The 15,394-nt window shown below is 35.1% G+C and overlaps 1 protein-coding gene across 2 annotated transcripts in view; it reads right to left on the reverse strand.

Annotated features, from left to right (window-relative positions):
• CDH10 (cadherin 10) overlaps positions 1-15,394 on the reverse strand; it is a 119,250-nt gene that overhangs the window by 40,008 nt on the left and 63,848 nt on the right. For both annotated transcript variants that reach the window (XM_059919229.1, XM_059919228.1), the window contains exons 3-4: positions 14,533-14,652; positions 13,919-14,086 (exon numbers count right to left, since the gene is read on the reverse strand). In XM_059919229.1, the coding sequence (XP_059775212.1) occupies positions 13,919-14,086; positions 14,533-14,652 (288 nt within the window). The remainder of the gene's footprint in view (positions 1-13,918; positions 14,087-14,532; positions 14,653-15,394) is intronic.

Genomic DNA, 15,394 nt, shown 5'->3' on the forward strand with positions numbered 1-15,394 from the left:
ACTGATTCACTTTGTTATAAAGCAGAAACTAACACACCATTGTAAAGCAATTAAACTTCAATAAAGATGTTTAAAAAAAAAAAAGAAAACCAATAGAGAAATTTTAAAAAGTGTTATCATAATTATATTAAGGGGAGCATAGACTGAGATGCTACTGAACTCCATTTTCATGAATAATGAAAAGAAGTCAAAAGGTAATGTAAAAAATATTTTAAAAATAACAAGAAAATATTACTTAAAGAATTACAGCTTAACCTAGATGAACTAAAAAGAGTAACAGTTTAAAGTTGTTTTCTGTGATGATTAGAGCTATGGGTGAGGAAGAATGGAATGGGTGGCTTATTTTTCATTTAAAAATTTTATCTATGAATTTAATACTTTGAAGCAAATTATTATTTTTTTTATTTTTATTTTTGGCCAGGGTACACAGCACATGGGATCTTAGTTTGCTGACTAGGGACTGAACCCATGCCCTCGGCAGTGAAAGCACCGAGTCCTAACCACTGGACCACCAGGGAATTCCCTGAAGCAAATTATTTTTTAAAACATTAAATAGAAAATTGACCTGATATTATCGGAGATTATCAGGTTATGGTAAAAAGATTCTGTATCATGGATCTTTTTAACATGGAGAGAGAGAGTACGAAAGAAAAGAACCAGTTTTTTGGTTTCATTAATTTTACTGTCACATAGATTTCACTGGGAGTATTCTCTGGGAATTTGTTCTCCCACTTTTTATTTTTAGCTTAGACTTTTTTTGAGATTGCTTGGATTTCTAGGCACAGGCTTAGATTCTGAAAATCTGTCTGCTTTGAACTTGTCACAATAGTTCTGGTCAAGGATCCAAAATCACTTATTACTTCATTTTATTTCTTGGTTGGTGCAGAGACGATCTCCATCACAAAGTTTATTTCATTTTGATGACAGTAAGCATTATCCATGTTAATTTTCAGTACTTTCTGAGGTTTACCAGGGAAGTGATCATGTTCCATTGATTCATATTATAATAAGCCTAAATCATTTTATATATAAGGGATACACACACCCACACACATAGTGAGTGTGTGTATATACATGCACATAAGTATATTTATTTTTCCTTGAAATACTAATAAAAATGTTTTCAAGGAGTTCCATACTTTGCAGAAAAGCAATGATTAAGATTGAGGTCATTCATCAAAATAGCATAGATTTAGCTCTTCTGTTAAATTATTCAGATAGCTATATTAAAGGTATATATGTTGTATACACATATAGAACACACACATTCATGATCGTTTTGATTATATGGTAATTTTAGTAATTAAGTCATTCAATAAATATTTATTCAGTGCCCAAGATAGATAATTGGATAATGCTTTCTCTGGAATTGCATTTATGCTCAGAAGTCTATTCAGGGACGAGATTTATTGGGTTTACTTCAAAGTTTAAAAAGTGCATTTCTATATTTTAAAGATGTGAAAGAGCTATTCATTCATACTTTTAAATGTTTTTCCAAGACTCGTCTGTTGAACACAAGTATCTTAGTTTGTCAAGCAAACTGAAATTGCTTTAATTAAGAGCATGCAAGGGTGTTTACCGTGTAGGGGGAGCAGCAGGAGGGGGTCCAGAAAGGAGACAGATTGTACTGCACACACTGACAAAGGCAAAGTAGCACCTGTCACCCATCTTACGTTTCATGTTTCCTTAAAGACATCTACTTGCATGCTCCTTATTTTTTATCTTACAGTTGATGAAGCTTTAATTATGTGGTATGCTTTCCTATCAATTCCAATTTATAGTTGTTTTAAATTCATTCCCAGGTGTCTGATTGAATCATTTGCTTCTCTTTTAATGTTTAGGGCAGATAAATATTTCTTCCCAGTGAGTATGTTCTTGGTTTGGTTATCGACTTAAGTGCGAGGCGCAAATGCAAGGAGGAGAAAGGTAATCGCCATTTCCATATCACCTATGAAAAATTGTATTTAGAAATAAAAATCTAAATGGTAATACTGCAAAGAATACTTCCTAAGGACTGGCCAAAAGATAAGGGTACTTAAATAAGTGTATTCTGAGACTATTAACGACCTCACATAACATCTAAATTTTCATTATTAAAGACTTAAAACAATTTTAATGCATTTCTGTTTTGTTTTTTTTGTTTTTTTTTTTTTGATTCAAGATTAAGTATTCCAGGTCACTTTTTCCACCAAAAATGTGATCAATAGGACCTTTGCACTTGAGTATTAAAAACACTGCAGATTTGTGTACTGGAAACAGAAGTAACTGACAGCTCAATGTAAGATACTTTGGAGGAAAGGCATAAGATGGGCACAGTAAGAGATGTGACAGCGTGACTTCCTCAGGAACAACAAAATAGATGCCAGAAAACAAATGGGAGAGCTAAGAGGGCAAACATAGCTTTGGAAGCTTGGCAACAGACAGCTGCCGTTTTGTTTTGTTGATAAAAACCAGTAAGTTTCCAAGAAATATAATTTGACTCTTTCCTTTGTTCCCTGCCCTTGTTTCTATTCACACTTACATTAACTCTGTACTTTTCCAGAGTTGTGAGAAAAAAGCACCACATATGTGAATCAACAAAATAATTTAACATTAGTTTAATTTTTTTATTTGCTTTGTGTGTAATCTTATTGTCACATCTCTTCGCTGCATAATAATCTCAAACAACACTTTCTCTAAGAAAAATGACACAATTATGCACATTTGTAAACCATTCCATTGTATAATGTTTAAAAGATGTTTTTTAATGAGCTTAACAGGAAGAAATTAAAAACAAGATAAAGCTCCTGAGAGGAAACTGCAGAGCAGTTAAGGAAATTATGCAATGCTAAATGGGCATTTAGGAAAAGGAGCGGAGAGCTGAAAGTCACACCAGAGACTGACAGAGGATTGAGGGTTTGGAATTGAAGACTCCCACTAGAGGAAAGGCAGAAACCTATTCTGTGAGCACTGGAGACATGATCACCAACTTAGCTTTGGGCATTTAAGTTAAATTATAGCAAAATGAGATGCTGCAAGATGTCAGTTTCCTGTTCATGCCATTGAAGAAAGCAACAGGACAAAGCTTTTAGAGAAGCTGCCATTGATCCCCAGAGATTGGGGAATCCATCTTGATTCATTTCTTTGAAATTGTCTCCAAGTTAACTGGCATCAATAAATACACACAATTGCAATGTGTAGGAACATAAAAAAGTATATAGAATCAGGGGAGGTTAAGATAACCTTAGAGTCATTCATAAACATATTACATTGTACTAGGTACTCATTCTCTTTGCAATGCGTCTTCCCTGAAATTGTAGGCTTACTAAAAACTCTGTAACAGCGGCTTAACTGAGTCTAAATATATTTGCACAGCTAGTTCTGTTTCTATATATCTCTCTCTATACCTACCCAGGGGTATTTTCCAAGTGTGTTCTAGAGGATACCATAACACAGAGGGACTTCGAATCCCATGATGCAAAAATGCTAAATCGTTTAGTCTAAGGCAACTTTCCATGGGAATAACTGGAGAGCGCCAAGTGGATTTTTGTATAATTTCTATTTTTCTTAGAGAAGTATATATTTCATCATACTTGGAAATCGTACATTTCCTCAGTTATGTCACTCTAAACGTTTAGCTTAGCTGAGATCATCACGTCTGTTCTCACTTATATATCGTGTGTGTACATCAGATCAACATAGTTCACTGTCTCCTAGGTATTTAAAACCACTATCTTTCTGCAGGAATCTTAATTTAAAACGTTCGAATCAAACTGAAATCCCTGTCTCTCTTCAAACAAGCTCTTCTGGTAGAAAACTAGAACGTATCTTTTGCTCTCTTTCTCCCTCGAACCTTTTATGGACCTAATTACTACGTCCTACGGCTCAACTACTTAACTATATCTCAAATTCCTCCTCTCCTCAGCTTCAGTTCAGACTCTCATCAACCTTTGCTCTTCTGATCCAAGCAATGTGCTTCGTTGCTGCCAGAATAATTAGACAAAATGAAGAACTGTGCCTGGTGTTCTCCTAAAAAATACTCCCTTACATAACATATGTAGCATTTTATTTTTGTATCCAACCCTTTTCATGATGCTGACTCTGCTATATTTCCATTCTCATCTCTCACAACACCTGCTTCAAGCCCTGGGATCCAGCCACACCAAATCACACGCATTTCTCTGATGTCACCTGTGTTCATTCTGTCCTCCCTAACAAAAACGCTCTCCCCCTCAATGCCTGTTTTCCTGCCTGGAAAACACTTAAATATTTTTCTCTTTCCTGGTCCCCTTACATCTGAAGGGTTGATCATTTTATGATTTAGGCTTTAATTGACAATTATAGCGTGAATGTTATTATATCATTCTCCAGTTATATGTGTGTATATGTTTACATGCATATGTGCATATATATGTGTATATGTGCATATATACTTACATTTATGCAACCTATATACAAACTCCACCTATATACACAAGCAAGCAAAAGAGTGAAGGAGACTGTGTGTGAGGGAAACTACGATATAATAAAATAAGTGTATATATGTTTATTTGTGTGTGTGTATATGTGTGTGTGAGAGAGACAGAGAGAGAGAGGTGTTGTGTTTTATAATCTTTCAAAAGGCAAACCATTTATGTATGTATTCTGTTTCTTATTTCTCTCTATAAAATAATTAGTTTATTATTATTTCCTATCATACATCCTTCCACATAGTACGGCTTCAATCAGTGTTTAATAAATCAAAGAATGCTTCAATAACATTCTTTCTTTGTAATTCTTACAAATTCTAGGTACTAGGACCATGGGGAAAAATCCTACAAATATTTGAGGCTATTTTTGTGATCACGGTAAAAATCAGAGCTATATCTAGCCTATATAAATTGTAGAACAGTGCTTTTGAATATAAGAATATTCATTTTCTTTAGATTAAAAAAGGGAGAAAAGAGACATTTTTAATTTCATTCCCTTCTTTCTCAGGCTAAAGCATCTTCCTTGGGACATACCTGACTGTTGCTCTACTTGAAATGTGCTTGATAATTTTAAAATATGCAGATCAGCCTGGGGCCTACATTACCTTAGAATCCCCAGTAGAGGCAAGGTTGACTCTATTTACAAAGCGAAAATCAGCACTTATTAAATCAAACCTCCCTTGTACCAGGCAGGGATAATGGTAGTCTCACAGCTCACTGAAAGTACGTGTCTTAAATCCCTGCGTAGATCATACAGACATTTCCTTGAACGACCTTGTCTCATGTAAACTTGTTTATCTATCCGCCAAGCAGCATAAGGATCCCAGCAAAGCAGTCACTCATGTTTGGTCCTTGGGTAATGCAAAAGCACTAACAAATAAAGGTTTGATTTTCCTGGGTTTGTATGAAAATGCATGGACATTGTAAGAATTCAGTATGTCCTACCTAAAGTTGTTCCTGTAATCTATATACAAGTAGTGAATCACTGAATTAACTAAAGGCAAGATGTACCAGGGAAGATAAAGAGAGTCTTTGATGTACCAATTTCTTTCTTGGTATAGTGGTTAGAAGCACAGATTTTTGAATCATCAAACCCGGATCCTCAACCTGGCTGTTATTTCTTTTCCAGCTGTAGAATCATAAACAAGTGATTTAAGTTTCATGTTTCAGTTTTTCTTGAACTAATAAAAAGGGGTAAATAAATATATTATGTTATATTATAATTATACAGATATGAAGAGTTAATTTTATATTTTACCGTGTTTAGTCCATGCTGTAACACTGTGCCTGTTACTATTATTTTTATACTGTTGCTTTATTTTATTTAAATGTAGGCAAATCAGACAATCCATATTTATGTAATTTAATGAGCTAAATAAAGTCAGTAGCCAATAAAGGTCATGCAGTTAAAACAAACAAACAAACCTAGGTATGAAATCTCTTCTAGGAGCTGAGTGATTCTACAGTTGCATAGTATGGCATCTGAATTAGCTGTATTTGTGTATAATCTTATATAATTTGATGGAAATATAAAGTGTTGGCATCAAAATACTCAGGAAATTAGAGTCTCATTAAATTTATTTGTACACCCAAGTGCCCATCATCTATAATTTATCTTAAAAAAAACTTTCCTATAAGTGAGAAATTCTGTTTTAATTTTCAGAACTGACAACCAAATGATGAAAAATGGATTTTTGTTACCATTCTCAATAAGTCATGGCAAAAAGATATAGTAAGCAGCAATAACTTCACTCTTTTGAGTGCACTTGGGATAGATCTGTAATCTTGCATAATAAATATCATATCAAATTCTCATAAATTTGATCTTGATTACCTATATACATAATATTCTGAAACATCTTAAGAGGTCAAAGATAAATAAATACAAATAAGACCATCACTCAATCATATTATATTTTGTATGTAGTTTATAAATTTTCTCTCCTCATTAAATCCCAGCTCAGCTATTACATAAATGTGTTTGTTACTGCTTCTTGACTTCCACTTTTCCACCTAAGCTGTCTGCAAACATGTTTGTGACTCAGTGCTAAGTAGATCAGGGGCATGGTTCTATGAGAGCTGGATTTCTCTGGAGGCCATGCTCACTGTTAAGCAGGATGAGAAAAATAATCTCTCTCTTCTCTGTGATACAATGTGTGGGAAAGCAGCTACATATGAATAACAAGCTGTGGTCTTCTCAAACTATGTTCTAGAGTTGGCTCTTTTTGTGGGTTGGAATTTTTTGCCTGATCTCAGATGTTTAGTTGCTTTCTTTCTTCTTGAGTCCTAGGAACTGTCCCATCCAAGTACTAGAGCCAAGTCCTAGGCACCAGCTGGTTGACTGGAACCCTGACCATCGACATAATCGCTTTTGTAAACTCTTTTCCTCTAAGCCTGGACCTTCCTTTCTGATGTCTATTTTTCATTTTTTTCTTTTTCTTTTCTTCTTTTTTGGGAATGGATTTGAGAGAGTCTTACCATACAACATTCTCTTCTGTATTAAGGCAAAGATGTTGGGAGCTGCTATTCAGTGCTCACCTCTGCAGATCAGCTATTCCTTAATCACTGATTCTGGTCTAGATGAAAATTAGTATCATAGCATTTTTCCAGAGCCGCTTTTTTAAAAGGCCATTTGGGCACAAATCCCATTGTCCCGGGTGTTTTTGCCAAGCCCTACAATGATCAGGTTCCAGTAATTTACTCTCTTCATAGACCTTTTCCATGGGGCCTATTTTGTTTTTCTGATGTTAGGGAAAGAAGGAAGGATGTGAGGTGAAAGAGACTAAAATATTCAAGTGAAAATACCAGGTGGATAGAATATAGGTGATAGAGTAAAACTTTTGTCTCTGTTAGCACAACGAAACATAGTGAAATTCAAGGACCATTGTACATTTGACTGCTTGGAGAGCAGGAACATTTGCTCTGGAGTCCTCATCCACGGATGTTCATTTGTTCATATGAGGTACACCGCCGAGATTATAGGTATCTCCTGGTTTAAGGCACTTTTATTTCATCTTTTGTGGGCCATTAATGAATAGCAGCACAGCATCAGAGCAAGAAAAACAAGATTTGAAACACTGATCATACTCCTTGAGAAGGAAGAAGGAAGGGGAGGAAAATCCTTATGTATGGAGAACCTTTATATGTTAGATACTACTGAAAACATTTTATATATGACCTTATTTCTTAATTGTAGCACTCTAAGTATTATAAATGTAGAAACTGATGTCTAGAGGAGCTGAATTGTCTAATTTTATGCATTTTCAGTTTTTAAAATTATTCAGGCCTCCTTAGAGAAGTCTCCCCTATTCATGCTTCCTAAAATAGCACCCCTGCCATTCTCTAGTCCTTTATTCTGCTTTCTCTTCTGCATGCACTTACCCCATTGCCAGACACCATATTATGTATTCCTATGATTATCACTTTATCTTCTACACCTTCCTCCAGTAGTTCATGTCCTTGGTTGGCCACTGAAGCCCTAACTCCTGCTTTGAGCCTGGACAAAGGAGGCTCTCAAAATTATCTACTGAACCACCCTTAACCCAGGATTTATTTTTAACTATTACAATATATCCCTTTTCTATTTAATTTTCTTGTTCACCTCAGCTTCTTAAAGTGCAGGCATTATTTCTTTGATCGTCTTCCTGACTTTCTTTTATTCCTCAGTTTACTACCCTCCAGCTTCTTTGAAATGATTTCTACTAAAACCAATTGGGAAAGATCACCCACAATTACCCTCATTATGTTATTCAGCACTCGTTTTATCTGACTTCGAAGCAATTGTCACGTTTGTCCTTTTTGTCCTTTTCTATCCTTTGTTATTCTGGTTTTCTTGTATCAAGTTACAAAAATAGATAAAAAATAGAAAAGCAAACATTAAAGGCACCACCAAAGATAACCCTCATCACCGCTTTGAAGCAATCCTTTACCATTTTTTTTTACCTGCACAGAATATGCCCTTTGCTAATATCCTACATTGGTAATTTTGCTAATTTCCAACTTCATGAACTCTCCTTCCTTTCCTGCCCTTATTGCTTTTAGTAGTCTGAAGAAGATTTATATCAAAAGAGAAATTCTCCAGAAAACCTTTCACTGTAAAGGATGCACTCAGTCCTCCTTCCCCCTATTTGGAAAAGTGCTGCTCTTCTGTATGCCCATTAAATTCTGTCAGACATATCATTTCATATTGAAATATTCTCTCCCCTCCTGGACAGTAAACCACTTGTAATCAGGAATCAAGATGTTAGGGAACTGTTGACGGAAACCACCTGCCCTGGCCAGGCACAATAATAACTGCTTGCATGAGTTGTTTCACAACAGGAGATCTCAGTAAGGAACATGGTGCTGCCACTGAAACCTAAATGGGAGAATTCAAGAGGGGCCAAATGGAGGGAGGAGATACCAGCCCATAATATGTCCCGCCAGCCTCCCAGAAACCCTCATGCTAAAACCCATCTTTGCTGAGATGCGTGCACCACCAGGAAGTACCCTGAGTCAGAGCAAATATGGGCACAAGCAAGATGATTGATCAGAAGCAACCGGGAAAGCTAACCCCATTACCATAAAACCTGAGACAGTGAGCCACATGGCAGAGCAGTTCTCCTGGGTTCCCTTATCTTGCTGCTCTCCGCCCGGATGCCCCTTCCCAATAAAGTCTTTTGCTTTGTCGGTATGTGTGTCTCCTCGGACAATTCATTTCAGAGTGTTAGACAAGAGCCCACTCTCGGGCCCTGAAAAGGTAACAAAACTTATTAACCTTCATGGGCTTAATTGCAAGCACAGTGCTTATGGGTGGAAGGTAAGCAATAGACTTTTTTCTTCACTAATTGTTTTTAAAATTAAAGTCACTTGAAGTAATCCAGGATTCTGAAATAATTTCAACAGAGATATTGTTTTGGTAGTGAAAATACAATTTAATATCTGGAGCAAAAGAACCTAAAAGACTTTTGGAACTCAGTTTTCAGGTGCACCCCAGCCTTCTAATCCATTGCCTCTCTTTTAGAATCATACTAAGGTGTACATGTCCTATAAATGTTCACATATTTATATACCTCTAAAACCACAAGAGTATAATGGTAACTTAGATCAGGCACACAGTTATGTGTTTGTTAATTCCAACAATAATTGACTATTGCCAATGTTCTTGTGAGTGTAGGGCTCCCTGATCTAATCTCTCACTAACCTCCTTGTTGTTTGGTAAGATCCAACCACACTGGTCTTCATTTCTTAATATTCAACTTCCATTCAACATCATTCAACTTCCAACTCAGGGTTTTCCATATTCTGTTCCCTCTGCTTGAAGGACTTTCCCATCTCTTTGTATGGTGAGTCTATTCCATCTTGCAGTGTTTGGATGAAATATCACCTCTTGAGCAAGACCTTCCCTTATCCTCTCCCTTGGAACACTTGTGTTCCTCTTTTTAACCAGAACTGAGCCAATACCTTGCATGTACAGAATTGTTTTCTTATGTATCATCTGCCTCCCCTGCTTTAATGAAAGGTCATAGGGACAAAAAAACAGTTTTTTTTTTTAACAATATTCATATGTCTTGTTTCTAAAATAATGTTTGGTGCAAGAGTGTTCTCAATAAATAATTTTAGACAAAAAAATTTCTGATTTCACTTGAACAGTTCCTCAGATAATATCCAAGTTTCTCAACCTCACCTCTGATGACATTTTGGGCCAGGTCATTCTTTGTCATGTGAATTGTAGGGATGTTTAGCAGCACCCTAGCTTACACCCAATAGATGCCAGTAGTACCACCAGTTGAGACAAACAAACATGTCTTAAGACCTTGCTAAATGTCCTTTGGGGGACAAAACCGTCCCTGATTGAGAATGATTGTTATAGACCCACACAATAAATAAGCTAAACAATGAAGGAGGACATGTGGGCTTTCATTTGTCCTTGTCCCCTCCAAATGATGGAGATTTTTATCTTCCGCAGATGTACCATATTGGGAAATGTGGAATTTGGATCAATCTGTATGAAAGTTTAAGTTTTGACTCTACTTTTATAATATTGAAAAATAATAATAATACAGCAGTACTTGGACAAATCAGTATTACAGAGCACATAAATACACTAGTGCCAGCCACTGAGTCAAGCGTTTCATATACCTTAAATCAGCGGTCCCCAACCTTTTTGGCACCAGGGACCAGTTTCATGGACGACAATTTTTCCATGGACGGGGTTGGGGGGATGGTTCAGGCAGTCATGCGAGCGATGGGGAGCTACAGGGAGTGGCAGAGGAAGCTTTGCTCGCTCCCCCAAAGCTCACCTCTTGCTGTGTGGCCTGGTTCCTAACAGGCCGCTGACTACTAGGGGGTTGGGGACCCCTGCTTTAAATTATTCAGTCTTCCCACTCCATGGGGTAGGCACTGCTCTCCAGTTTTACTGAAAGGCACTGAAATGGCACCTTTCTACTAAAAGGTCGGTTCAGTGGAGCAAGGTGAAAAAGCTACTAAGTGAAGAAGACAGCATTGGGATTCAAGAGGATGCCCCCACAGTCTGTGCTGAACTGGCCCATGTGGCAGCCACTGGCCAAGCCACTGACCCTCATGCAGCTATTGGCTGGAAATGTCATTAGTCCCACTTGAGCCTTGATGTAACTGGAAAATACTTAATGAAAGAGTGTATCTCAAAGAATTATGGAATAAGAGAATGTAAAACATCTGAATAAGTTTTATATTGATGATATGTTTAAAGGATAATATTGGGTTAAAACATATGATTAAAATAAATGTCTCCTGCTTATTTTATTTTTTTAATATGGCTGATAGAAAATTTACAATTACTATTGTGGCACACATTTTTGGTTTGCACATTTCTATTAGGCAGTACTAGTTTGTCCTCTTTATTATTTCCACCCTGAACCTCCTTTACTTCTTCTGTATGTTGGGTATAATGATAATAACAATGAGTCTACACAAGTTAGTTGTGAGTTTCAGTGATATGCTACATATGAAGGTCTTCATAAGCTGTGGAACTCCCTCCAAACCTTGGCTATTTAATGAAATGATATGAGAAATTAAAAACTAGTTTTCCACATGTTAGGTGACTTAGACTATCAAGTAACATTTTAATTGCCATGACTGAGTGTTCCCAACAGTAAGATATGGTTGCAAATATTCATAGGAGAAAAGATAATTGAGAAAATAAAGATCCGTAAATTATGTTTCCATCTATAATTAAAAAATAATGAGACAAGATACAGGGTGCTCTAAAACTTCTCGTAATATATTGTGTTGTACATCTGGAGTTGGTCATGGACTTCAAACCACCTCTGCCATTACTTGCAGTTCGGCCTTAATGTCTATAATGTTCGTTTTCTCATTTGTAGAATGGAGATCAGAATACTGACCTCAATGAGTTGTTTTGATAAAATAAAGTAGGTCAGTAAATAACCTGATACAGGGTGAAATAAAAACGCCATTCAGAAAACATGTTATGCTATTGCTGTTTCTTTTTTTTTATTATTATTACTATTATTATTATGTCAGGCTTGTGTAATGTGCCTACCAGATACCAACCACAAATTCTGACTTAACAAAAGAAAAGAAAGTAATTAGTGAATGAATTAATAAAGGTGTTCCAGTAGAAGAAAAATGATAAAATAAATTTTTATCAGATATTTTCATCTTTCAAATGTCTAGTTTTTCCATTTAGTTAGAATCTATTAATTTGCTTATCAAATGTATAATTTTTAAATGGACTGTATTTTGGACACATGTGTATATATGTTCCTGAGAATTTAAACTATAATAATCCTCTTAATGGTCATTTATTACTCATAAAATACTTTTTTCACAAATATTTTTGCTCATTGTGGATTATGCAACCACTTAACGGTTTGTTCTCCTAGATTTGCATGTCCATTCTCCTGGTAACAGGCTCATGCTAAGAGGTGGTTAGAAATACATATAAAATGTGAAATTTAAATTGTAGTGCAACGAGGCATGTCTTTAGACCTGTTCTAAAAGAACTATAAAGATTTATTATTGGTTTGCTTTTCCCTGCAGATGCTAAAGGTAACCTGAAGTTGAAACCTGATAATTTGAAAACAGCACAAGCGAACACCCTTCTCTGTGTTTTGGGCCAAACGCCACAGTAGCAATCCTGAGGAGCATGTACCTTAAATATCCAACAAAATATCATAAAAATACATAAGCATATGATGAGTCCACTCAAGAATATTCTCTCTGAATTGTATAATCTTTCCACACATGTGATTTTAGACAATTCAACTAAAATCATGTGTATAATCAAAGTTAGATAAAAATAGTACAAGAAAAGAGGTGAAGTGCTTTTAAAGAGTCAAAATAATACAGTGAATTCTTAGACTATAATTCTTTCTGTGCAATGGCCTTTAGTATAAAGATATAAATATCACAGAAAGCTATTGCTTTTTACACTTTAATACTTTATCACAAAGTTATTTAAGGCAAAAAACAAACAAACTAAAATTGGGATATCAATTTAGAAGTTAATACACAGCAAATGTTAAAAATTAAAAACACAGATCATACTAAAGCCTGTGTTTTATGCCACATTTCCTAACAACGTGAGATTCCATCTTGAAGTAAAGGGTCTTTTAGATTAGCAGGAAATTGGCTGAGTCTTGGCGGTGTCCACTGAGACCCAATACCATCCTCTCTAGCTGCATGTATACCAAATTTGCATAAGAAAGGAGAATAAATAAATGTAATTATATGGTCAGAAGCTAATGGTTCTTAACTTCTTCTTGACCTATTTTGAGAATTTGAAGGTTTCATTCTAAACCACAAAATAAGTCTAGAAATACATCAGAAATACAAAATGTTTTAGTATGATTGCCATTCCAAACACAGATATTACATGCAAGTCTGACACAGTGATATTAAATGGAAGTCTGATTAGTTTGTAAGGTTCCCCCTATGTAGTTCTTTCTGGCTAAGTTCTTACAATATGGCAAATTAGTTATTTTATTGAAAAATTTTACCCTCAAGTTAGAATCTTCTTTATTAAATTCTAAGTAGAAATAAACACATTCATTGTAGAAGTATAATTTAGTTTTTTTTTTTTTAATAAAACATTTCCTTTGCTGACAGAAATAGTTCTTAGATGACAGAGTATATATATGTATATGTGTATATATATATATATATATATATATATATATATATATATATATAGAAAGAGAGAGAGAGAGAGACAGTATATATGTAAGCTTGCATGTGTATATGTATATATATGGAGAGGTTTTGTGATCATAGATCCCTCTGTCTCTGAATGAACTATGTTTGAAATATTTAACTTTTATCTCTTGATAACAGTGAATTCATCAGCATATACATATTTTTTTTTCTTCATTTTTGTAGCACATTTTTGGTCTGTTTTAAATGAAATGATTGACAATTGCTTTTTCTCCTCTTTTCTTTTTTTACTCTAAAGCTTTTGCCCTGCACAAACACCATTAAAGACAGCTTACTCTGGGGGAAGCGTGGCGGATTGTCATTGACGTCTGTCAGCGTGATGTTGACCGTGGTGGTCCCCGATAAGCCTCCCATCTGGCCACCCATGTCTTTGGCCTGGATGACCACTTGATACTGCTCCCTGTTTTCTCTGTTCATGTTTGGTAAAGCAGTCCTGATGATACCTTGAAGAAAATGGAAAACCTTTTATTATGCTCATTAAAATCTCAATTATTAGTTGATTAAGCTCACAAATTGTAAATCCAAAATAGTAGTGATTTTTGAAAGATGAAAACGCTTTTGCTATTAATTTTTATTGTCTAGAAATTGTAAAAGTGATTCTATGTAAATATTTTCCGATTTGTGATGTTTTTCTATTTCCTAAAGAATATCGTATGTGCTGTCTAGTGCCCTAAACCCAGATGCAAAAACATAAAAGCAGGTATATTCCCATTAGCTCGCTCGATCATTCAACTTTGAGTTCTTAAATCTTTAACTGTGGCATCATCACTCTTCTGTGAGTATTAATGTTAGGATTTTGTTCTTATTTTCCCACCTTTTTTTTTTTTTTTTTACTTATAAAGATCATAAAGACTACTAAATGAACAAACACTGATTCATGATTCCTGACCTGTTTCAGGTTCCACAGAGAAATATGGCTGCCCTTGAAGTATGCTGTAAATGACTCTGGCGCTGTTCCCATAGGAAGGGTCATCGGCATCTGTAGCTGTGACTTGCACCACAGAAGTACCTGAAGTATCCAAATTCAGCTTAGTTCTGCACAGTACCAGAAGGAGGAGCAAAAGCACTGGTTTTCATGGAAGACTTCAATGACTTTTGGCTTTAATAATGACCTCTTAAAGAAACATTCATATATAATTTAGATGAAAATAATACACATATAGCGTATTATAGATGAACTTTGAATTCAACAACATATTTTATTTAGCCAACAGGTGTATTTTCATGCATGTAATAGATAATGCTACAGTGTATCAGATTATAATAAATGCAGACACTTTACAAATGCTCGGGTTTGATATTTAAATTCATTTTCACATAATAGATTTGTTTTGTGTAAAGGGCATATCTAATCACAAAGGAGTAAGTATGCTGTTTTTTCTCTCTCTCCACTAATTAACTATAAAAATAATTAACATCTGTTCTAGAATATGATTTTATGAATAGATTAAATTCTAAATTTAGAAACAATCCAAGATGATCCCAAGTCCCAAGAACTATTAGAAGCTATTTAATAAAGTTCAAAATATATAAAAGGGCTTTATATTAAGGTGATTGCCAAAAGTCCTTGGGATTTAGTGAAGTAAATATTAAATAATAATCTCTGAACAATGTTTTTGAGAACTGCAGTTGGATATTTTCTATTAAAATTGTTACAAGGAAAAAATGTATCAGAATTGTTTCATCAGTTTATACTTCTCCCACATTTGAGAAATGATCTATTCTACTAAATCCAAATACATTATCTCTAA

This window comes from Balaenoptera ricei, chromosome 3 (genome assembly GCF_028023285.1).
Source record: "Balaenoptera ricei isolate mBalRic1 chromosome 3, mBalRic1.hap2, whole genome shotgun sequence".
Classification (NCBI taxonomy): domain Eukaryota; kingdom Metazoa; phylum Chordata; class Mammalia; order Artiodactyla; family Balaenopteridae; genus Balaenoptera; species Balaenoptera ricei.